Source organism: Etheostoma spectabile, chromosome 11, assembly GCF_008692095.1.
Source record: "Etheostoma spectabile isolate EspeVRDwgs_2016 chromosome 11, UIUC_Espe_1.0, whole genome shotgun sequence".
NCBI classification, from domain to species: domain Eukaryota; kingdom Metazoa; phylum Chordata; class Actinopteri; order Perciformes; family Percidae; genus Etheostoma; species Etheostoma spectabile.
Genome location: NC_045743.1, coordinates 7,907,501 through 7,934,384, shown reverse-complemented (window position 1 = coordinate 7,934,384; position 26,884 = coordinate 7,907,501). Strand labels below are relative to the sequence as shown.

Sequence of the window (26,884 nt, the reverse complement as noted above, 5' to 3'; positions counted from 1 at the left end):
CATCTGGAGAGGTCCAGCGTCTGTTTCGCTTTGTCAATGTCTAGACAACATTCATTGGTCCGCAGGGAGGCAGACAAATTACAGCTTCATTCTTTCTGACCTCCAGGAAACAAAAAAATCAGCAAAGCAAACAGTTGCGTTAGTAAACTCCAGTCAGACAAAGAGAAGACAAACCAAATCTCACAACTGATATTGCATGTGGTCCAAAACACACAATCATAAAAACATAAATGATTTATTCTGGGGATTTTAGAGGATGAGTTCAAATCCTTTTCTTTCATCTGCAAAAGCAACCACCTAGTGTGTTGTGAAGAGATGGAAGCCAGAGAGAGAGAGAGAGGGTGGATCTTGTCCTTAATTGTGTTGAAGTCTTGCCCCTCCTGTCTTGTCAGAGGTGAGGCTGACTGTGAGGCTGAGCAGGACAGACTCTGACCCCTGACAATGTGGCACAGCTTTCCTCAATCACAGCTGCATCAACTAACACGCAGTTAAAAAGAAAAGAGACACTTGGTAGTGTTGCTTTTCTAAAAAATCTATTAAGATCCTATAAAGAATTATTATATTAAGTCCTATAAAGAACATATTTCAGCTAATATCACAAGACATGTTGTTGCCCATAGGAGGCACAGTTTGACATATGATGTGAGGAGAGCAGGTCAGAATCATCATCATACATCTTGTGAAGGAGTGTGACGTTTTAGTATGTTCAGATAACATTTCAACCACAGCTTCGTATCATCTTTGAAGACTCAAATCAGCCATTCCAAAGACAACAAACACTCAGTTGATCTGTGCAAAAACACACACACACATACACCACACACACACACCCACGCACGCACGCACGCAAACTTTATCACACATGAATTCAAAGAAGATGAAAAGATTCAAATGTTGCTTGTGTAATTGGGTAAAAAGACTGGCTGTTTTGAGACATTGTGTTCCAGCAAAAGTCTTAAAGTCTAATTAAACTTCATTCTTTCCATTAAATCAAGCTACTAGACACAAAAAATGCCTCTTTAATCACTTTAACAGCTATAATGAAAACAGGAAAGGCAAAACTGATGACTGGAATTAGATGCATTTAGCAGCATAGTCTTTTCTGGGCCAGGATTCTAATAAAGAGATGTAATCCTGAATAAAAATGCAGATACTTTATTACTCTGAGCTGTTGATTGGATTTTTTGGGTAAATCAAGGGATGAAAAGTCTAGACATTGTACAAGACATACACTCACCTCATCTTTGTCGACATCCTCATCCACTTCAAATACATGGACAGCCAGTTTATCAGGCCTGGACACTTTGCTGTAAAGAAGAAAATTAACAGGCATGTATATCAGTATTAACACGATTAGAAAACAACACATAACATCATCAAAAGGTACAACAGATTACCACAGTGAAGCTCAAAGTAACCGTGTACTCTGATACTACACTTTTAAGATATTGGAACTTAACTTCAATATTTGCATTTTCTCTGAAGTTTTGTCCGACAAACGTTCAGTATGTAACCTCTATATGTTTCTCTGCATCCCTCTAATGCTCCTTATGGCATTTTTAAGTTTTGACCACGCCCTAAGTAAAAGAACCAACCAGTCAGTCACTGCTCGTGAACTCCAATCAAACTGTTAAACCAGGCAGTGCAGATCAAATATGAATCCCAATTCTGTTACTGTTACTGTATTGCCTATTTCTTGCCTCAAATGTTTTTAGAAACATATCTTTCTTTCTCAATGGACACATTTATTTTCAATGTTTTGGCATATTTTTACTGCTAGCCCTTGACATTTAACAGCAGTGTTATGCCTATTTGCTTTCATTTCAGTTTACTCTTTTAAATCTCATATGGTCTAAAGTGGTGTGACTGAGAAGGGATTTTCCCTTATGTTTTCACCATTTTCTTTGAAAAGTAAATTTTAATTTGCAATTGTCTCAGAAAGATAACATTGCAAATGCAAATTTAAGGCGTTTAAAAGCAGCCCTTGACTGTTCAAGGAAACAAATTAAGGTGTATACTGCCTGCTGGAATATGAAAAGGAGCCAAAGGTAAGAATCACTTAAATAGTGTGAGCTTTCAGGCGATCCACGTCATGGAGTATTGTTTTAACTTCCCCAGATTCAGTCAAGTGACAGAACATTTGGCCGCGTTGACAGTGTCAAGATCATAAGGTCATTGTCAACTCATATTCTAACATGTTGCCAGTAAAATACATATTCTTTTGGGATAAGGCTGGAGCTGATGACACAATTTCTGGACAATGAGGGTGGTTTCCACACCGGCTGCAGCAAGGAGATATCCAGTGAATCGTCAAAAGGAAACACTTCTTTGTTGCTGGTAAATAAGAATTATTTGCAGGCTGCGTTTCCTTGTAATTAAGTCACAACAACATTTTGTCAGAAACAGGAAACAAAAACATGACGGTTTGTCTAGGTGACCTGAAAACACACAAAAAATTGTGTGCACACTGTCTTTTAGTTTAAGACCTCTGGCATCCTTATGTTTTATGCAGTAGCTGATCTTACCTGCCATCATAAAAATGTCTTGGCTCACTACCACATTACTGGGGTCTGAATATAGTGTAAAGTAGTGTTGGGGTTTTTAAAAAATAATTTAAGACTATTGATAGGGGCATTATAGGCCTTTATTTCCAATAGGACAACTTAGACTTGAAAGGGGAGAGAGAGGGGGGGAATGACATACAGCAAAGGGCTGCAGGTCGGAGTTGAACATGTGGCTGCTGTTTCAAGGACTACGTTTATTTATAAGGGCAAGCTCTACCAGGTGAGCTAACCAGGTGCCCTTGCTGAGGTTTTTAACTGCAGACTTACTTCGGAAGCTGTCGAAAGTCTCCAGAATAGTCCTCATACTTGTAGTTAACGACATGCCAGTCAGACTTGTAGGTCTTAATGCACTGAGAAGACACAAATGGAAACAAATTACAGACCCCTATAACATACTGTACGTTGTGTCAATGCTGTAAAATACACATGGACTTCAGGGCTGTGTTATGGTGCCAGTACGAGTCAAATGAACTAGTTTGTGTTATCCAATCATATCTGAAGGCAATGTGTTTAGATGTTCAGAAAGCGCAAACTTGAAGGTGGGTGGAAAGCTTGCGGTTGTGGAGAGAGGTGAGATGCAATTACCGTTTGCATATCAGGGGGATCCCGATGCATACTTTCACACAATCTTTCCTTGAAGGGATTCCTTGTCTTGCCCTTGGCTGTACACTCAGAAAGTAGCAGAAGCCTAAAATCTGCCTACAATGTCACAGCTGCCCATTTGCTGCATGATGCGGCCATAAATTGTTAGATTGTTGAGGTTACGGAAGCAGCCCCCCAAATACAATTTCTAAAAGTTGTGGGGGAGAGAGATTCAGACATTGTTCGATCATCTGACTAGCAATTTGGTTGAAGTGTACTGACACCTTCAAAACAGCACTTCACTAAATAAGCATTGTATTCTTATAACACTGTCAGAATCACAATGGACAGTTTTAGAAAAAAAAGTTGCAAAAATCAATGAAGCAGATTTTTTTTTTGTCCCAAAATGCAACTCAACTGCAGACAGTTCAGTCAGAGATTCAGGTGTGTGATGGAAGCGGCTAATGTAGCATCTAGCTGAGATGGTGACAGGTGACAGAGGTCTGGTAAGCTCACTTCTTTCTGACTCTTTTAAATGTGTAGTGAAAAATGATCAGATTTCACACAGCTCCTTTTGGAACCACAAATGGCTTTATACAGTTTTTTTCACAATAGGCAGAAAACGAAAACTACCCACAAAATGAAAGTAGTGATGAACTGAAGAAAGCACAATCACAATGCAATGATTGTTTTGAGCAAGCATGTAAGCCTCTATCCAGTGATATCCTTAAAAAGTAGTATGGTCAGTGTTCACACTCCCTCACAGTCTAACCATCCATTAGCACAAACTGGGAGGGAGTGAATCTATATCTCCCTTTACTTGGAAAGGACACATCTGTTCATTGTCAGTCAGTGATAGGAGCAGCTCACTCCCACTGGTATCTATTCTGCATAAATACGTGCCGTTTACAAGAACTGCCCCAGCAGGGAGACAAAATGCAACCTGATCAGGAGAGGGATCGGAAACAGAAAGGATCCTGCTGGGTTGATCCCATTGGTCCCCACAGCTGTCTTGGTGACGTTAAATAACACTTAACTGGGAGTTTTAGTATCTTTATGACTTCAGAAAGGCTCCCTAAAAACACTGACCTCTGATCTGGTAGGTAAACTGCCGGCAGCCAGTTGGTCTCTGGCTTAAAAAGACAGTAAGAGCAGTGTGCATGGGCCGAATGGTAAACCATTGTGATGGTTAGAGACAGAAACATTTCCCCTCTTGTATCCATGATTTATTATTTTATCAACCACAACTGGAAACATTGATTCTTTTTCAGTTTCACAGTGATTAAACGAGTACACAAAATCATCTCAAGAGCTTCTGGGTTTTTAAGAACGTTTGCAACTTGTTCTTTGTTATGGCCTTTTGCTGACATTTGATGGCAGATATGTTCGAGACTCACAGAACTGTACACCAACACTGACAGACAATAACCAGAAGTTTGATGAACTTGTGGATTGTATAAATTAATTGTACTTTATCATGCCTACATCCCCTGCCATGAATAGATATTACTGAGGAAATACAGTACAAATAGTCCATGATCTGTAATGAGTCCAGATACCATTTACGTAACAGTTTCTACTTTAAGTTAGATGAATGTTCCATTTAGTAGAAATAAATTGGTTTCCTGATCAGCTGTACCAGTTGCCAGTACCAGCTGCTAATATTAGGTCACAAATTGGCCAGTGACTCACATTAATTTCACCATTCTGTAGCAATGTGTCGGTTGGGTTTAGGTGATATGATACACTTTCCTGACCACTTCCAAACCTCTTGTACCAGACTTTGCACTTACAGTCTGGTCACCATGTTTTTATGTTTTGCAATTTAAGAAATGTTTAGTACTAAAAGTGCTCTGTTTTTTAATTTGTGTTAATGCCAACATGAATAAGTTTCTCACATAATCATAAAGATTACACTGACTTGACCTGCAATTTTTTACCTTTAGTGTTTATAAGACTACTAAGTGTTGCCAATGATTAACTTCTGTGGGATTACTGCTCCTGAATATTCCCAATATTTCCCTCAAATTTACACTGAAGTTAAATAAAACCTTTTATATCGTTTAATAACAACATTTAAGCAGCATCGTCTAAATGTACTTTTTGTTGAAGCTATGTCACACTCACATTGAGTGTGCATTTTCCAGCTATGCTTTTTCTAGCTGGAAAAATATGTAAATGTCTTAACCCTTGTGTTGTCTTCCCGTCAAAATTGAAAATCAACACTTTAGTTGAGGCTTTTTTAATTGATGTTTTAAAATTTTTCTCAAGTTTTTGTTCTTTTTTCAACGCTTTTGATGCTTTTTTTCCAATGTTTGTCACTTTTTTTTTTTTTAAGTTTACCATTAAAACATTAACTACTATGCTTCATCAGGACCGTGTGGGTGTGGTTTCATATCAGATTTGATGTTGCCAATTCCTGATTGGTGCATGTAAATATATTTCATATATATACAGTATTTATATATATTTTTTTCAATCTAAGTTCTTTTCACATCAGACAAAAACACAAATACAGAAGTCTCTCATTTGAAATAACCAAAACGGGCAAAAAATGGTTTATGTAATAACCCCATTTTTGCATACTAAGAAGTTGATTAAAAAATAGGTTTTTGGGGCCTTTAATCAGCTTACCTCTTGGACAAACAGACTCTGGGCCTCCCGCTCTGCATTTCCAGGTACTGTGGGGTAGAGAGTTCTCCCTTGCCGCCTCAAGGTTGAAATCTGCAACACAGAGCAACACAGAGTTTCTTTTGTTTATTCAACAAAAGAAACAGATCAGGGAGAAATTACAACAAACATGACAACATTGCAAAAGTTAAAAAAAAAATGTGGAAGACATTGCTCAAGCTGGACACCCAGTATTACAGTATATGGTCTCAGCTGGACACATTTGCTCTGGGATTTTCGGTTAAATATTATTCTATGTTTGAGAAAGGACGGATGACTTTCTGAGGGTTCAAAGGGGCAGTATGTGAGGGAGGCAGGATGTCCATACTGTTCAGCTCCAGGACCCACAGACACACCCTGAGTCTGGCTATCTGCCACTGTTGTACAGCCGCACGCACAGCATAATGCTGGGTTTAAGATTTTTGCGAATGACCAACAGGTTTATTGTTCACTGAAGCCAAACAGCAGTTTCACAGCAGAACAAGAAAGATAAGTAAAAGCCTAAAATTACATTTTAACAAGACTAAGTGTCAACAGCCATGCTAACTACTCTGTAAGGCAAACTTCAGTAAATAGACAACCAATATGTCAGTTTTAGTGTGAAAGCTAGAGCTCTATTCAAACTTGCCCTGAATAAAATACTGCTTTGTACAACACCATCATCAGCAGGTTTTAGCAGGCGGATTAATATAAAAATAAAGTGCATTTGACACATAATCCCTGCAAGCAGCGTGAAATATGAATACAACCATTAAGTGAAGCCGTTCAGCTGACTGTGTTAAAAGGAATCTGAAATGTGGCTTTGTGCAAGTCAAATGCTGGTCAGTTATCTTTTCTATGATGAAAGGGATGCAGACAAAACTTCCATTATATTTTCCCCAACGCGTTTTTACTAAAATTAGAAGCACTTTGAGAAGAAATATGTTCTATGTCATTAGTTAACAGTCCTATTGACCACAGAGCTAATAAATTGAAACTACTTTGACCACATAATGTGTGTAGCTTTTGAAGAAAAATCACATTAATCAAGTCAAATGTGTGTATAATCCTATAAGTATCACTCCATCCAATTCAATTCAATGATCCCTTGAAAAAACACCAAGTTGATGGAATACATTTTTTTATAATACATTATATGCGGATACAATGTTTTCCCTTTTATCAAAACACATACAAGTACAATACAGAATAGGGCTGTGCATTATATCAATATTATATTGATATTGATATATGAGGCTAGATATTATCTTAGATTTAAGATATCATAACATGATTATTCTGGTTTTAAATGCAGCATTACATTAAAGTGATGCAATTTTCTGAACTTGCCAGACTGTTCCAGCTGTTCTATCATCATCACTTACTTATTATATCCACATTACTGGTGATTATTTTTCTAAAATCTTGTTGTGTAAATATTTTGTGAAAGCACCAATTGTCAACCCTACAATACTGTTGCAATATAGATGTTAAAAGGTATTTGATGAAAAATATTGTAATTGTTGATTTTGTTAATATCGCCCAGATCGAATACACAATAGTCATGTTTGTCAGAAAATTTTAAGCGAACTTTAAAAATGTTGGGAAAAAAAAGAAAATGCATTTCCATAAACTGGTTTAGAGCAAATAAACTAAACTATGCAAAGCGTAGTTTCGTCAAACGTTGACGTTGCACATGGTTGTTGATTGCAAACCAGCTTGCTAAATCAAAGCGTATAGAAGTTAAGTTATTTGGCCAAATGGAGAGGTAGCATTGTACAAGTTGGCCACACAGAAAACAAGGTTGTGGCAGAGACATTTGGTGTCAACGAGACAACCGTTCACCGCTGTGTGTACGCGGTGTGCAGGGCCCTATGGTTCAAGTTGTTCAACCAATTCGTAAAATTTCCTGACGTGGCTGAGGCACAGGCAATAGCACCCCGCAACTCCACTACGCACCTTGTGCCACAAGTACCCATATCCCGCTCCTTCTCCCATCTGATGGATACGGGGACTAAAGTCATGTGAGTTACATGTGAGTTACAGGAACGTTACATTACAACTTATTCGGCAAAGCTGTTTCCATTTCCCAATTTGAACATTAACTCTTTTTCGAAAAAAAGCAAAAACCACTTCAAGTGTGCATGAAAACCTTTGAGGACTTTTTTTATTCAATTTTGCCATTTCCATCAACATTCTCCAACGTCATACTTCTAAATGCGCATAAAAATAACTGTGTGACTAACGACACACACATAACACACCACACAAACAACACAATATAAATATCACAATATAAAACACATATTGATATAGTGTACTAGAGATGAAACAATTAGCAGATGAATTGATTCGTGAATTGACAGAAAATTGATCTTCAATTATTTAGATAATAAAATAATTGTTTTAATAATTTCAATTAAAAACACCAAATATTCTATTGTTTCAGCTTCTCAAAAGGTGATTAGCTACTTGTCTTAATCTCTCTGTGTATACCATTTTTAACTGAATAATTTCAGGTTTTGGACTGCGACACAAATTTTCACTGTTTTCTGACATATTCTATAGACCAAGTAATTAATCTACTAATGTAATGTACTGTAAATTTTTTCTTATGGTGCTTTATTTCATTGCTAATGAATAGTAAGGGATAAAACAAGATTTAAGTTTAAGTTTAAAAGGAAGTGGCTGGTTTGACAACTGAAAAACAAAAAAACGTATTTTATAAAACAATTAACATCGTTGCAGTCATGTGTTTTTTTCTTGACATCTGAAATGACACTTCGGTTTCTCTATTGCCTCACTTTCCCTCTGAATGACCTTAATCTGGTTTTGTCAACAACGACAAATTCTCCACAAAGCTCATATTTGTAAACCAAAAGTCTCCCCTTCCTCTCAGCTAGCCAGGTTTCCTGGAGGGGAGATAATAATCTTTACAATCCAAGAAGCTGAAATAAACAGGCATGGAGGTAAGAAGGAGCCAGGAAGCGGGAAACAGGAAGCATTTAATTGGGCTACAAGTCGCTGAGGACCACGTGATTCTCTGGTGAAGAATGCCCTAATAGCAAGGGATATAACATAACCTGAACCAAGTAGGTCTCTAGACATGACCACCTCAGCGCTGGTCTCATATTTTGTAAATTCAAACTGATATTAGAGGAAGGTTGTTGATATTTAGTATTTTTCTTACTGTCAACAAATCCCATAAAAATTAAAACCAACAAGTAATTTATAATTTGCAATACATGCTAACATGTATTGGAAATGTAAGCATGCTAACATTTGCTAATTATCAAGTACAGCTGGAATGTAGTTTTGCAGGTATTAAGTCATAAACCATTTTTTAATATTTACTTCATGGTGGCATTGGAGGAAAAGTCTGGGGCTCACCAAAGTCAGTATGATTCATACTCTGGGGACCATGAATGTCTGTGCAAAATGCCATTCCAATTAATCCAATAAGAGATATTTCAGTGTAGAACAAAGTGGTGGACCATCTACATAGCCGTGCTGCTAGCGTGGCTAATAAAAGTGAAACTATATATTTTGTGACCCACTTTTACAAATGCATCTTGGGAATAAGTAGCACAGATGGGAAGTTGGCAAGTGTTGAAAGGCAAAGTAACACAATGGTTTTAGTGTTGGGATTTTGTTGAAAATAACAAAAATATAGAACATTGCCAGCCTTATCTTTTAGAGACATGGAAACTGTAAAGTGGCTGAAGTAAAGGAAAATAAATTATAATCTGATCTGTGGGCTTAATGGATGGACCTAGACCTGAGTGAAGGAAGGGCCCCCGCCACGTAATCATAAAAAATTTCTCCAGAAACGTTGCAGAAAGAGCACTGAGACCTGCATATAACTGGCTTGTGCCAACAGTTTCCAGATCAAACCCAGATGGAGATGATATAAACACTGGCTCACAAAAGACCAGTACCAACTTGTGACTTTTGATGTGCCAGTTGGGATAAGATAAGGTAGAGACCTGATGAAGTTTTTATTCACAAGGAACAGCCAAAAACAACAACAAAAATAACAATATAGACTATAGAATATATATATAGAGCTCTTTCTGCCTGTTTTGGCCTTGATTCATCACCAACACGGTCTACTTATTGAGGTTTTTGTATGAGTACACAATGGCGGTACACCTTTCACTAAAAGCTCCAAACACTGCAAAGGCTTTGACACAGAAGCTGATTAAAACCTTGCTTGAGCCTGGGGAGGTTGAAACAGATGTTAGATTCAATCACTGCGCCTGGGGTATTTTTTTCTCACCTGTCATCCCCCGACAACGTACTGTTTGTGTGTGTAAAGCCAGTATGTTCTGTTCACAGCAGCAGGCAGGCTGAAGGAGCATGATACGATAGGAGACAAAGTCAAGACTGCCCCGCTGTCACTGAGAACCCAACTGCCAGGCTTCTGTAAACTGTACTGTAACAACCAATGGCTTCATAAAGGGCCAAACCAAATTTAGAAACACTGTCTTTTCCCTTGTATTCTATTCCACACACAGCCATCTTATACAGTACAATAACTGCAGCAATTATTTGCTCTAAATAAACCCCAAGTCCCCATTACACATTTAACCAGCAACATAGGTTTGGTGATCTGGGTCCGAGTAGTGGTTTCAAGGTAAGACTTTGTTGATCCCCACAGGGGAAATGCAGGTGTTGCAGCAGCACAAGTATATACAGTACAGCCAGAATAAAAATAGAAGTAAAACATATGACCTGTACAAGAGCAGAATTAAAGTTACGAGGTAAAGTCAATAGTTTGGTTAGTAGCAGTGAGTCAGCAAGTCTAGTGTATATTTAAATAGTGTACAACAGAATAATATTCTTAATATTGTCTGTATTAACAACATAATATAAATATAATATTATATAATGTAGCAAGACAGTATTACAATTTACGTACTATAGTATGATATAGTAAAGTATATTATACTATATACTGTATGTGTATACTATGTAGTTTAAGGGGCAATGTAAAATTAATAATGATAATAATAATACCTGTAATAATAATGTATAACATACAATAGTACAGTACAGCAGTATAGTACAGAATTTTAAAAGTAATATGGTATAGTGTATAGTACTGTAAAATAGTAAAGAATGGTATAATATAGTAGCCGTTCAGACGCCATTCAAATGATACTTTTATAGCAAAAGTGTTTGCAAAGTCTGTTAGCATACAAGCCGTCCCATAGCCTATAGATCACATACTGTAATGCTCTTATTCAGCTGCAAAGTTCAGTTTTTTTGTTAACAATTTTTATAGTGGCGTGTTAATGCATGTGAAAAGCAGGTTGATGAGAAAAGTCACCCATCTGGTGCATTCAAGTGCTATCATATAAACAAAGCTTTGTTTTTTTTTTCAAAGCTAGCAACTAAGAAAATAACATTATCATACAATTTGTTGCTGTTTGGTAGCTGACTCAAGGTCATCCTCAGAATTTCTGAGCACAGTACGATGGTGGTATTAGTGTTAAAAAAAGACACATTTTCCTTTTGACTTTCTTAAAAGAAAACCCTTTTATGTGAAAATGTTGCAACATTTTGTGCACACTATCTGGGAATTTTGCTCCCACTAGAGCTTTTGTGGAATATTTTTGAGTGTCCTCAGTGTCTTACATGGAAAATCAATCAACAACTCCTCCATCCATATGACTATGACATGAAGAATTGCCCCAGATTTATAAGTTAAGGTGTAAGTAGGAAAGGGAATGTGCATCTATAACTATTTTACACTTACATGATGCAATAAATAGTAGCTCTATACACCATATGTTACTCTATATGAATCATCAAAACATCCCTCTTATTCGTACCGTCTTATGTGGCCATTCAGCTACAACAATAAAAGAGTATTACATTTCCATTGGGCTAGACGTTAGGGTCAGATTTGAGGATATGTTGCAAGTCTTATTGCTGCTGTTGGAAAGAAAATCTTTTAATCAAGTATCATTTCCTGAAGTACCAGCACTGGGCCAGATTTCCATTTGAGATTTTCCGAGATCATTGTGGAAAGTGTGAGGGAGCGGATATCCTGTACAATCCTGTGGCTGGAGATAACACTTGCTCTGTCACAACATTGACAGAATGAGCCAATTAGATAGCCCCTGACCCATCTCTCTCTGTACAGCATGGAAGGATGTAAACAAAAAGAAGGCCTCTGTGAACGACCCCACCCTGTGCTCACAGCCCTAGCCACGCCTGGGCCAAAGGAAAAGATTGCTAAAGCAAAACAAATGCAACAAAGAAAACACGCAAGTGAGTGGGTAAATAATGATGTTGAACAAATAACAATAAATGGTGTGAACTTGTATGTTTATGGAGAACTTTCTCAAAAACAAAAACACCCCAAAAAGTTATGAATTACAGAATAACAAATTAGGCTGTGACATGTACATATACCATTATTTAGTGGATATTTTTTTACCCAAAGTGTCTTATTTTTCCACAGCAGTAATATGAGTTGCCACATTGGAAATCAAAGCCCTAACTCACCTCAAAGTCCTCCAGGGGGAACTGCAGCATGTCTCTGAGGACATCACTGAGGATTTGTGTTTTCCTCTGCACCAACACATTTTCATAGTCCAACGGCTCAATCACCTTCGGCTTTACCTGAAGAACACAGACAAAGCACACTGTTACTGGGACATCTGATGTAATTTCACAAATACTGGTAATCCTAATACTAAAGGTAACATGCATGCAAAAACACAGGAGGTAATGGCCGTTGAATGTGTGTTTTTGTTTTTGTTGTTGTTTTTGCATTTGACACCTTTATTAAGTAGATACAGTGGAGAGATGATAGGAAAGGAAGAAGGAGAAAGATGGGTAATGACATCCAACAAAAAAATTACGAAGTTTATGGTTAGCAATGCTTTTGTAACTGACACAGCACACTGTCAAGCACTACTTTATTAACAAAGTTTCTTCAGACCTTCATCAGGTAAAATTCATTGAACAAGAGTAAATTTGGAGCTCGTATTTATATCAAGGGAGGCGGGGCTGACTTCACTAAAATATAAACGAAGACTACATTTAGCTATTAACAATTATACTTTTAATCAGCGTAATAACGTGGAAAATGAAAACTACCTTCAATGAGAATAAAGAAGACCTCAATTCAAGCAATGACAGTTGGCCTACAATGGTGTTTTTGGTCAACAATGCCTGATGGCTGAGCACAGCATCTAATACACTACATTTGCAATAACAGTGCATACTAAGGAAGAATGTTATCTCTGTGCATGTTTAATTCTGTATCTACTTGTAGTCAGATGATCTTTCTGACAAAGTTCCAAAGAAACAGAAAAAGTTTTTGAGTTTTATAAGCTGTGCACAGGACCAGAGATGGTGTTGTGCATAGACAGGCCATTACTGTACATTGCATTTGATTTATCTAGCTGTGCGGTTGCATTTACTGCTATAAGTTTATCAGGCATCCATCTGCCCGGAGAAATTGCATCCTCCTCAGCTTGATGAGCTTAGCCTTCCATGAGAGCAAACACACATGACATGCATGTCAAAGAAACATTCACACTCCACATGTTAAAACAAACAAATCTTCATCATCCTCTTTTTCTTTTAGCGTACTTGTCAAGTCAGATTGCAAATGTTATGGTATGTTGTTTTGTGGCTGACTCTCAATAGCACATTAGAGCACATAGCATAGCATACATACAGCATAGCACATATGTAATCAATAGGTGATTATGGATTTATGGTGCATCATGTCAGTGTCTGAATAATGGTCAAGTATTGACCAACTAATCTCTCTAGTGGCAGAGGCTGGAGAGAGTGTATGCACTGCAAAGATACAGTAGTCGTTAGATAGAAAGTCAGCTGTCAACACTTTTAGCTGATGGGACAAAAGGATGAATCTTATAGCCAGGGAAAAAGCAGAGTGCAAAATGAACATCGCCAGATTTCAGTGCTGAGCGACAGCTCAGCCCACATGTTGCCTCCACATCTGGGACTGATAATACTAGTATGATCTCAGAAGAACAGTCATGGATATTGACTTGCTTAAATGCATGTTGCTAGCAACCTTGTCAATATCAGAGAGCAGCTCACACTGAGGACAGAGGGGGCAGGTCTTCGGTTTCAAGGACAAGGAGAGGATAGCAGACCAGAGACGGTGCCACCATGTCTGCCAGCTAAAGCAGGCTGTGACATTATCAGTCAACCATTTATTCATAGCATACCATAACACAAACATTTGCATGTTACAATTAAATGCAGTCCCACTTCAAGAAGTGTTTTTTTCTCTCTACCAAGATAGATAAAACATGGAGATATTGTTGCTTACCTGTCTGCAAGCAGGACAGATAAGTCAGGAAGGAATTAAAGATGTCTGAGAGATAGAATGCGTGTGTGTCTGTGCATCGCATGAATTTACCTCAAATGCCTAAAATATACAGAGACGAGACAGGCTGTACCAGCCAGTTTAAACCTTCAGGACTCCAGGTACACACAAATGCATTGTCATTATTTACCAGGTAAAAAAACACTGATGATGACCAGGCAATTAAACATCTTTTGCACTTGAGAGGGACTTTAGGTCAGAAGTGAAAGAGTTGATAATGAACAGCCTTGGGACATTCAACAACATCACTCAAAAAGAAAGGGAAAGTTTTGCATTTTGTTATACCAAAAAACCTGTTACCATCCAACACCTGCTGAAGCTGAAAATGCCTGCAATTAAAAGGGATTCTGATATTTAAAGTAGCTGCTTAAGGATTTGACCCCCGTAACATTGTGCCCTCTTCTCACCAGTGATGGATTCCTAACCCTACACTGTTGTTTCTGACTGTTGTTTCACTCCAAACGCCACTGTGCCCTTCAGCAGTGTTTTGTCAGTGGCCAGTGAAGGTGGCAAACCACACAGTACATTCAGCGCTGACTAAGGAAATGAACATACAGTAAGCAAAAGCTCTGTAACTCCCTCAACCCACAGTGCTGACCATAGCCAATGGATCTATTTTCAACTTTTATTGTATTATTGCCACATCAGTCCTCGCTTGTTTCAAAACACTTGTTGAGTTTATGTCTTATAGACTGAAAATACTGAACTTCTGTGTCTATCTCCTATATTTTTTTAAATACACCATAAACTAGTTTGAATACAGCATACAAATAAATAAAGACCAAAACAATGTAAGCTACATGTTTAACATCTGTATAATTAAGTCAACAAACAGACAGTCATCCCTGAAAAGTCCATAAAAAAGAAACCTATAAGGCCATCTCTTCCACTCCCTCTCCACAGTGATCTAGCAGCTGTTTAGCTGCAGCACCCACCCGTCACTGCACCCTCTCACAGCAATGAACAATGGTGCTGTGTAGTGCCTCTCTACTAACTGATACATTCAATCTTTTTGTTACATACTACTTCACACAGCTATGTAGAGATCCAACCACAGGACATTATCACTGTCGTTAGGGTTGACTTTTGAGCCAAATAAAATGATTTACAAGCCAAGGCCATCTTTAAGAATGAACTTAAGGAAACTCACAGCTGCTTCCCTCTAGGTTGTTAAGTGCTGGTAAAGTTCAACATTCCTCTATGATAGTGCTAACCTGGCACATTCTGAATATGAGTTGGCAAAGTTGTGTATAAAATGATAACAAAAGTTAAGCAGCGCAGAAGCTCACATGACCCCTGCTTCAGGACTTTATGATTACGTTTAACCTTTGGAGTACTGCATACTGTATGATGTACTCTCAAAAGAGATTTTTTTTTTACTTAAACCAAGAAGTCCTTGAATGACTTACCACCACCTGTGGCACCGGGTCTACCTCAGCCTCAGCTGCAGCCAAGCTCTTGTACTGCTGTGGACTTTCAATGACCAACTCCTTCTTTGGAGCTTTACCAGCCCTTCCTTGCATTGTCAACAGTTGTGGTAAGCTATTTCCGAGCTAGATCCAAAGAGAGGTGGACAGCTAGCATATCCGGTGGAGAAAAATCCTAGCACTGGAAAAAGATTGTGAAGTTTTGTGTTTCTCTTCACAGACTCATTCTCACACCCCTACTTCTCAGATTGCTCTGTCTGTCTGAGAAGCAGTGGACTCATACACAGACGGAGGAGATAGCCCCTCCTACACTCAGCTGTGCTGCCTGGGGGAGTAACACACACACACACACACACACACACACACACACACACACACACACACACACACACACACACACACACACACACACACACACACACACACACACACACACACACACACACACACACACACACACACACACACACACACACACAACAGAGAGAAGATATCTGACCCCACACTATCCACCTGCACATTCACAAAGGGTTGACAAAGGCAAACAAAAGATATACATTCCTCAAGTATTACAGTCTGGTCAGGGACTGTCCACGCCTTGTGTGGGACAGCTGAAATAAGAGCAGGCTCCAGAGCTGGTTTCATTGAGAGAAACAAGCTAGGGGAGAATGAGACAAAAATGGGGCACTTTGTGTTGCACTATTAAAGAAACCACTTAAGTATTGGCACATTACATACGATGGCACCAATTAAACAATCAGATGCAGCGATTTAGAAGAAATTCTCCATGTAAACATCACAGATAAGTTGCCAGACTGAGCTCCTCAGATTGTAGCAGTTGCTTCAGAATTAGCATGGACAAATCTTGACCCACAGTTATTGCTGAAGATCGAAGAGCAGATCAGTCAACTCAATTTGAATCAGCAGTGCAGTACATCAAATTAGTCACCATAAACTGTGACAGTCAAACATTACTCATTGAAGTTTTTATTGTAGGCTTTGGTTTACAGTCCATGACTGCAGCTGAGATAGTAACGGTTAGTAATCACAGAGTTGAGATCAGACACAGCTTCTGTCTCGCTGGTTGTTGATGCAACTGCTTGAGGGGCATTCCAACACAACGCAGCCCCAGTCAACCTACCAAGGAGTGGACTCGACCTACAGATTCCTCAGAGGGCCAAAACAGGGAAGGATGTTATCTTTTTACGCCTGCAACTAAATTTAAGGTGAGAGGAGGTGGGCCAGGTCAGCTGCTACCCTCCCACAGTCACATGCCAATGGGCCCCACACAGGGATCGTGGTCAAAATCATTATCATGATAATGATATGATATTAATGATATTAATAACAATATTTTTTTATCATATCAACAACAATCCATTCAAGATAAAACTGAGGGACTGGAAAATCATTGGTTTGCAGCCAGTCCAGCCATAGTCCAAAATATTCACAAGACCCCAGCCAGCCTTCCATGCTCAACATAAAAACCTGAAATGAACAAAAAGAACAAATAGATCCGCATGCCAAATAGCTCCAGCTAGAAGGATTTTAATGCTGTGACCGTTCAAGCCGAGGCTATTTCAGGACTAGAGATGTTCCGTTACCGATACCAGTATCGCTATCGCCTCCGATACGGTCTAAAACGCTAGTTGGGAAGTACTGGAGTTTATGCACTGATCCGATACCACATGATAAAGACCTGAATTTTTTTTTATTAGGTTTATTTTATGTTTTTTTTTCTGTTATAACTGACTGTCAAACTAGATAGAAAAAGAAAGTTCCGTGGCATTCATTGTTTGAAAGTTTAACATGAGGCAGACCGACAACAAAGATAGAAATCCTATAATACATACATACATACAGGGATGGTAGTATACAGCTGTTAAAACATAATAAAATAAATGACACTGGTATCGGATCAGTACTTCGTATCGGCCTATATGCAAGTTCAGGTATCAGAATTGGTATCGGGAATTTAAAAAAATGGTATCGGACCATCTATATTCATCTCCACTATTCCCAAATTCCCCCAACCACAGTTGACTTAACTAACTATATCAGAATAGGCTACATGGAATCATAAAATACTTAGCTTTTTAATTTTGGTCTCAATGCACACTACAAACACAGCCAACATAAATATATTGCGTTGCAGTCAGGGGTCAGGTTTCTGTTGCCTCTAACTCTCTCTGTTAGCAGTTACTTGTTTATTTTTTATTAATACAGCAGATCAAGCAATGCAAGTGTATCCAATGACTTGTTTATATCCGGCACAATTACACACTCATTTTTGAGTTTTTGTTGTTTGTTTTTGTTTTGTTTTTTCAATCTGTCCAATCTGAGTTTTCTGTTGCATGACTTAAACAGCTTTTGAACGTACAAGTTTCCCCAAAACAAGTACCTTCTCAAGGCTATTTTGCAGAGCATCATTGCTGCGTCTGGCTTAGCACCGCCAGGGCGATTGTGATTGGTTTAAAGAAATGCCAACAAACCATTTTTCTCTAATCCCTGCTGTGTGGACTACCCAGACCTTTCTCCACAGCGCTGCGCACTTGACTGGTTTCGCCTCCCTTCCTGATAGTACTGACCTAGCTAGAACCTTTTCTTTTCAAATAGCTTGAGAAATTCCACAAGCCCCAGAACGTCCAAAGATTCAACTTACCAAATGTTAATCTCGCACTGCCAAACCTATCTCCAAGCCCTCACCCCAACCACTGAAGACAACTCTAGGGTACACACAGTATTAGAAGGGAAAACAGACATTGATACAAGATCGGGTAACTCCTGTCTGACACATCACAATGCACATTCTGATGCAGAAAGATTGACTAGGATGAGAACTTCCCCTTTGGCCTAGATCCAGATCAGCATACCTTGATCTATGCGGGAACTGTGTGTGTGTTTAAGGGATATAAGCCAATCCTCTACATCAGGTAGAAGCATGCTCCACAGTGGAGTGAGTTACACATCAGTGTCATCCTGAGGGCATACTGTAACAGCTCACTTTGGGGTGGTTTAAGAGCAGCAAAGTGAGTCATCATTCACTTCTTGTCTCAGATACCTGTGTGCTTTTTAGTCACGTTGCTACTATACTGTAAACAACACTGTTGAAATTAAATGCTTAATAAGTTACATTTTTGCAGGTGCTTTCTAGAAAACTACATATTTGGCATAGGCGTCACTTTCAGTGGGGATGGGGTACGCGTACCTGTCAGATTTCATCATGAGTCATTTTTTACCCACCACTTTTTTTTGAAAACCTTAAGCTCAATTTAGTTAAAAAAATAACAACACATTCTTGAGCGAAAGATGTGCCAACAAATCCACAAAAATCTAAATCAGGGCAGGCACAGACATAGCCGTTCTGCTGCTACACGCTTCTTTCCTTTCGTGGCTCTCTGTCTGATGTCACATTGTCAACATGATACATGGATACATGAAGCAGAACATAGTCGGTCATATGTCTAATGCTTTTTGAAAAAAATGTGTATACCTTTTTATTAATTTACATTAGTAAGCTACCGGACAGTGTCTTTCAAAACATGACCTGCGCAAAAGAGAAAAATAAAAAAGAATGAGTCATTGTACCCAGCACTTCTGAAAATGCCCTTCTGAATGTGTCTCTGTCCCCAGCACATTTTCAAACCCAAAGACAATACATCATGATTATATTTGTTATTTAAACTTGTTCTCAAATTATATTCAATTAGATGTTAAGTCAGAATTCCAGTTTGGATGCTCACACCAGTGCAGCATACTTCTCCCCCTCCTCAAACCACAATCCTTGGGCCAATTTTATCCGACCTGTTTGTGAAACAATCCTTGTTTACTGTATCACACTCTCCGATTCATGCAATGGTTAAACACTGTTTCACGGACACAAATTGAATCTACAAATTTCCTTTAATGTCCTTAATTATGCATAGAGTAATGCTAAACTACAAGTAATGTTTGACTTTGATCTTTGAGTTTGTGCAAAGGCAGGCTTCTTCTCCCAGACATAAGAGCTTACGTACTACGAGCTTTTTGGTGTCGCATAGTTCTTAAATTAAATTCAGACCTTGCAATGTAATGCAGATTCACCCATGGAAACCAATACAAAAATATTTCTTTGGGGCAAGTAGGCATTGGGGTCTAAACAGGAAGGCCCACTGAGCCCTTTTAGTGGCAGAACACCACATGTATTGAGCAACAAAAAAGTGTCCCAATGGCCGGAAGGCGACCGACAGGATGTTTAAGATTGTCCAGTCCATAAGTCGTTTGTTCAAGCAGCAATTACGACCCATTTTTACATTTATTATAATAATAATAATAATTATTATTATTATTATTGTGGCAGCGTACACTAATGGCCGTAGTAATTTTGAAGGGAGCAAAGCAGGAAGTCTGGTGACGAAGTATAAAAGTGCCAAGGCTGGTGGATGGGTTAAACAAACACAGGACTTTTATATAACAACTGGATCCAGCTTTTATGGCCAAGCCCCATTCATTTCTATGAGAGTTGCTCAGTGCCGTATGAAGCCATCATGGAGACAAAAATGACATGGGTAATTGTCACTACTTCCGCATTGTGTTGCCCATAGAGCAGAAGTAACCTCTGCTGGCTGAGCCGGCCACCTTCAGTAAGTTTAGTGCTCCACTAACTTAAATTGGGAATAAACGATTTAATTGTGCAGCTTTTCTAGACTTTCCAACTTTTATTGGACTTAATGGATCAAATTCTGTTATTGATAGGAGTCATTTCACGGGGGTTCATTCACTGCTAGAGGGAGTTGCTTCAACCCTGATGCAAAGCTGACCTAGACTTGCTTTAGGAAGGCATTTATCAAAACTGTTTAAGTATACTGCTTTATACGGTACATTACAGTACTTTAGGGCCTACAGTTGTCCAGATTTGGGCGGTTGGTAGATTTCTTTTTCCCTCTCATTTCAGTATGTTTGTTGTTATAGTAATTTTTACATTTCTTAAATTTCTTATTATTTCGACATCTATCAATTTGTAAATCTGGAAAGCACTATGACTGGGCTTCTTGAATACATAACACAGGCTTGATGCAATCAACAGGCCTTCCCAGCATGAGCCACAGCAAAACAGGGTGTAACTTGAAATGTAACAAAAACATGGCCCGCCCTTCGTCGTCCCGCTACAACAGCATTACTAGGACCCACCATTCTGCCGCCTGTTTTCAATCCACCCCCTAGAGAGTACTGAACTGTGAGCTAAGAATGAGATTTTAACATAGTTTTTTTTAACGTAGTTAATAATGGCACCATACCGTGTCCACACCCTCTCCTAATAATGTTACTGTAGTAGGATGTAGGATACAATGGCATCAATAAATTAACAGGACGTAATCATGAGGCAAAGACAGTTGTCTCACACAACAGTCTTGAGTAACTGTACAGCAGTACACACAGTAATGCAAACTATAATTAGCTATATTTTGCTACAACACTAAAGGCGAATACAGGTTGAGAGACGAGAATATGGAGTGTTTTATTGATTAGTGAAAGGAACAAATGTAATATGTATAATGCAGTGTGGGGAAAAATCAAACTGCTGTTGCCAACTGTACGTGAGCCTGAATGCTGGAAATAAGATGGCAGTGTATCAGTCAGCAATAGAAAAAAAACACACACACACACACACACCACACACACACACACACACACACACACCACACACACACACACACACACACACACACACACACACACACACACACACACACCACACACACACACACACACACACACACACACACACACACACACACACACACACACACCACACACACACACACACACACACACACACACACACACACACACACACACCACACACACACACACACACACACCACAGAGAAGCTGGTACGGAGCAGCAAGAGTTCTGCCAATCCTGCCGGTTTACAAGATGAAGAGCGGTGATTGATTTCCAGCAGACACAGAGCTCAATGTTCCCCCTCACCCCCATCCCGACCCACAGAGGCTTTAACCCATGAAACAGTGCTTAGTGAGGGCAAGATCCAACCCTCCCACTGCCCTACATTTTATAATGTTAACACTCATGGACACATATTCGTAAGGCTGAAATGAGGATGATGGTGATTATTATTGCTGTACTTTCATTGAAATCTAAATATGACAGGCACTAGAACCAGGAAAATAAATAATGTATCAAGATGATAAAAGGTTGCACATACATACAATATTATTAACATGTAAATCATTTACCATATTCATGTCCTGCATTTTGGCGTCTTAATAGAAAAATCAGGGAAACGATTCTGCATAAATAATTTGCAAATAAAAGTAAATGATCCACTTAGAAGCAGTTCTATAGGAGGAATGATGTTTATGTTATAGGCATTTAAAGGCAGAACTCTATACATACCCTGTACTGCTTATTTACAGTAGAGTAGATGAGTTGATAAATAGAAAACGACTCAACAGCAATTAGTATTATTTATTTATCAAGAAAAAATGCAAAACATTTGCTGGTTCAAGCTTCTCAAATGTAAGGATTTGCCTTTTAATATTTGCAGTTAACTATTAATCGATCTCATCACTAGCTTTTGATGCAGCAGCGTTATAAGATGGCTGACTGAACAGAAATACTAGTTTGAAAGGAACCTTTACCCTAAATTAAGTGACATTTGCCGTTAGAGTAAAAGGCATAGGGTTCTCACTGAGCTACTGAGCGAGTTTAGGGCTAAAACAATCAGCGGCTTAATTTATTAGTGGATTAAGAAATCGCTAATTGAGAATAATTTTGATAGTCGTAATTTATTAAGGCAAATTGCTAAACATTAACCGCCGCTTCCCTGCTTTTCAAAATATGAAGATTTGCTGCTTTCCTCTGTTTTGTGTTGAAGAAAACTGAACATGTTTGGGTTTTGGACTCACTGTAGATAAACGTGTCAGCCAAATGACATGTAATGTAATGTCATATCTGAAAACAAGAAACTTAAAGAGACAAAACAAATTGATTTTTCCACAATTGTAATGAACAGCACAATACTATATTTATTGGATCAACACACACATAAATGCACGCGCACACGCACACGCACACGCACACGCACACGCACACGCACACGCACACACACACACACACACACACACCTTAAGTACTCTCGGTGTTGGCAAAACCCGCGACTCTCTCCGACTCAGCGCTCGCTCAGCCTCAGATGGCCCAATGGGCTCAGCTGCTCCCTTACAGATGTAGCCACTACAGTTCCTCTCTAAGACCGTACGCAGCCCGTCAACCACAACGGTGCTGGTGGTGCACCCCATTCCTCCAGATCCAAACAGGCATCAGTCAGGAGAGCCTGCCAGTGACCCAGTTTCCTTGATCGTCCCCTGCTCCTCCCTGGTCCATGATCTCTAACTCTGACCTGCAAATCCAGAGCTCCTGACCCGAGGAGAGAGCGCTGGTGTCCAGGCAAAAAACGATAAAGACAGGAGAGCCAAGGAGGACTGCAGGAGGATAAATGTACGCACATAGAGTCGCACTGTAACTTCCAGCTGCCCCAGTCGCTGCTCGTAGGAATACCTCAGTCAGCAGACAAGATACAGTGAGTGAGTGAGTGAGTGAGTGAGTGAGTGAGTGAGGTAGAGCAGAGAGCGAGGGATGGGGGGGATCAAGGATACTGTTTGAGCTCTGCTGCAGCTTCAACCAATGCTGAGCTTCGCTGCAACGCAAGCTGGCATATGCATCCGTCTCACTTGCTCATTCTCCTCTTGAGCCACTATGTGCATTTCTTAATGCTTTCCTAACTTAATTCTTTTCATTTCCACATATGAAATGAATTAATGTCTTTATTTTTTTACTCCACAAAATGAGACTCCTTTTAGGAACTGGATGAATAATTGGGAAATAAATGGGTTACAATAAATGCGCTCTTATATCCAGAGGGAGAGTCTGATTCCATGGTCAGGCAAACAGCAATATGGCTGAATGCTTATTTAGTTCAACAGGGAACAGGGCCACTGGCAGAGCAAATGGATGAATCACATTGAAAGGATGGCATATAATATGCAGCAGTAAGCAGCCTAGGTTGCAATAGAAATTTATTACTGTATGATTTGAAAAACGTCTGCAGCAGCACATAGAACCTACAACAAATAAAATAATTTGAAAAGTTATGGTTACAGCAGTGACGTGAAAATCCTGTGACTTGACTCGAGCGTCAAAGAAATATCTGTTTACAAAACACACCAAGGACATGGTAAGATTTAAACCTTTTGGGCCAAGACATCAATCAGGAAGTTTTTTTTTTCTGTTAAAGATAAGCTGCTGTTTGATCACAAGCTGACTGTTCTGCCAAGTACACAGATACATTGGAAGTGGAACGACAACATTTGATAATACACAGGCTTTCCAAATGCCAGGCAATGATTCATCCACTAGCGTAGCCTTTGATTAAAATGTTTTTGGACTGCAATAAGAGAAAGAAAGATAAAGGAGGGAATCTGTTGTAAAAAAGATTCCATCTTGAATATATATATATAATATATATATATATATATATATAGAAGGAATATGTTTATAATATATGTATATACTGTGTGTGTGTATGTATATATTATATATATATATATAATATATATATATATACATACACATATACATATACATATACATACACACACACACACAGTATATACATCATATTTTAAACATATTCCTTCTTACAAAACAAGATATAGTACACTATACTGTATATATACCACCCCCACACACCCCCCCACACACCACACACACGTATATAAATACACACATACATATACACATATATGTATATATACATGCATAAATATGTGCATATATGTATATATATATATATATATACACACTGTACTATATGTGGGTTTTGTAAGAAGGAATATATATATATATAATATATATATATATATATATATATATATATATATATATATATAATATATATATATGATCTGTCGACCGGCTGTGGTTGCCCATGTTTCACCCTCTAATTATGAGGAAAAGGGGGGTAAGACAGACAAGAAAACAGGGCAGTGTTCATCTTAGTTTATTTATCACTGCGTCTTCCTTTCCTGCAGCTGCAAGTCCCAATCATCGTGGCCGGCACTAAGCGCCGGACGGTGCCGCTGCAAAATAGCCTTGTGAGGGAACCTATTTTGAAGGAACATGTATATGTTCAAAAGTTGTTTTATAGCGTTTTTCCACTGCATGGTATTTACTCGACTCGACTCTACTTGCCTTTTTTGGTTTTCCATTATGAAAAAAAGTCCCCAGTACCTGCTAACAGGTACTTTTTGTAGTACTATCTCAGTTGAGGTTCCAAGCAAGCTGACAATACCAAAAGGTGACGTGAAAACCTGCAGACTACTGACTGGTCGGAGAGAATCGTCTCTAATCATTGCATCATCATTGCTAGCAACAGACGGGGGCGGGGGGGTGCCCTGAACAAATCAGCCATGTTTACCGGTAAATAGTTTATCCAGCGTTTTTTTTTTTTTTTTGCTGCCTCCAGGTTCATTAGAAACTAATTTGCCTACTGGCAGCGGCACCACGCCGAGAATCAAAAACACCTTTGACATTCAGTGTGTGTGTGTGTGTGGTGTGGTGTGTGTGTTGTGTGTGTGTGTGTGTGGTGTGTGTGTGTTTTCGCTTTAGGTCACGGCAGTTTCCTGCTATGACGACCAGCCACGGCTGGCGTTGCTCATGAGGCAGTAATTAATCTGCAATGGAAAAACGGACGCACAGTGCGTTGAGTCCAGTTGAGTAGAGACAAGGCGTGCAACAAAAAAAAACTCAGATTCACAAGATACTCTAGCTAGTTGTCCGGATTTACCCTGCAGGTATCTGAGAAGCAGTTAACCCTAGTCCTTATAAATCAACCAGAGTTTAAAATACCAACACAAAGAAAGAGTAAGGTAAGGTAACGGACATCCGGACGAAAAAAAGTACATATGGTGGAATTTCCGGCAGCAAAGGAGCAATCCGAAAGAGGAAGGTTGCGAATATAGAATACACAGACAGAGACCCCTTATGACCTCAATGGGAATTGTCAAAACAATCCCGCTTGTCACATTGGTGCGCACATGCTGTAGCTACTGAAATACAATGAGTCCCACTGGCAGCAGCTTTGCTAACCTCAATTAGTGACAAAAGCATGCTGGCAATTGTTTGAAACTTCCTTTTAGGGATTGGCCATGCAAGCAAAGTTCACCTGTCTTTAAGTGACACTAAAGGTGCTGAGACATTTTGTATGCAAGCACACCCATACAAACACATTAATACACATGCGCATGACAGTCTGGAGAAGCAGAGGGATCCCTTCAACATGATGGTGCACTTAGCCATGAATGCATGCACATGCCTGCTGCTGTGTTAATATTTCAGTAGTGCTTGACACACTGAACTACATTCAAGTGTACGATGAGTTGAGCTGTGTAGGAAAGCAGCTGGGTAGATGAGAGGATTCAGTAAGAGTGAGAGAGAGAGGAAATGAGATACTAGATACAAAACTTTGCTTATGCCTATCTATCTGTTATGAAATATATCTCCTCTTTGGTTTATACATTTTTTACACCTTATATCCAGTCTCCATTGCCCTGTCACTACAAAGAGGGATCATATAAAATAACAAGCGCAATCTGCCTTAAACTGTATTTATAAATCTCCTTTTTGAGGCTGTGTAGGCAGGAAGTAAGATTTTCTTTAACTCAAACTTGCTTTTTTGGACACTGAGTGCAGATTACATTCACAAGTCTTTGTGAGCCTAAATACACATATGGGCATTACATTTAGTTTAAATAACATGGGACATACATGGCAACATAGTGGCAAATCTATTCCCCATTGATAAAATGTGTTTGTCTTTTAACAGTGATCCTTGGTAGAAAACGTTATCAGAAATTTATAAAGTCAGACAGAAAACTAAAATGTATTTGTTCTCTTAAAAAAGATTATACTTTATGGACTACAAGCTGTCAATTATTGCTGCCAGTTGTGGAACCGTGTGCCAACTTTGGACCCCATCCTAAACAGGGTCAAGACAAAGTGGACAATTATGCACAACTACAAGTATGACAAATAGTTTGTAGTGTTACAGCTAGTGATCATAAGTGGTTTGCTCTGAGGACAGAGATTTTTCTTTTGCCTGTAAGGGCATGTCTGCAATAACGCAGATGTGAGGGTGTTGTATGGAATTTCGTAAACCTGGGATTTCCTAAACATTTTTAGTATTGTGCCTTGATGGATACAGTGGAGATACAGATCGGAA

General features: G+C 39.0%; 1 protein-coding gene across 1 annotated transcript in view; it reads right to left on the bottom strand.

Moving 5' to 3' along the window:
* Positions 1–23,179, bottom strand: part of zmp:0000001200 (dedicator of cytokinesis protein 9) — a 55,089-nt gene extending 31,910 nt beyond the window's left edge. The window contains exons 1-5 of the mRNA XM_032530329.1: positions 22,734–23,179; positions 12,312–12,428; positions 5,781–5,870; positions 2,832–2,914; positions 1,238–1,307 (exon numbers count right to left, since the gene is read on the bottom strand). Coding sequence (XP_032386220.1) covers positions 1,238–1,307; positions 2,832–2,914; positions 5,781–5,870; positions 12,312–12,428; positions 22,734–22,904 — 531 coding nt within the window. The 5' untranslated portion in view covers positions 22,905–23,179. The remainder of the gene's footprint in view (positions 1–1,237; positions 1,308–2,831; positions 2,915–5,780; positions 5,871–12,311; positions 12,429–22,733) is intronic.
* Between the last annotated feature and the right edge of the window lie 3,705 nt (positions 23,180–26,884).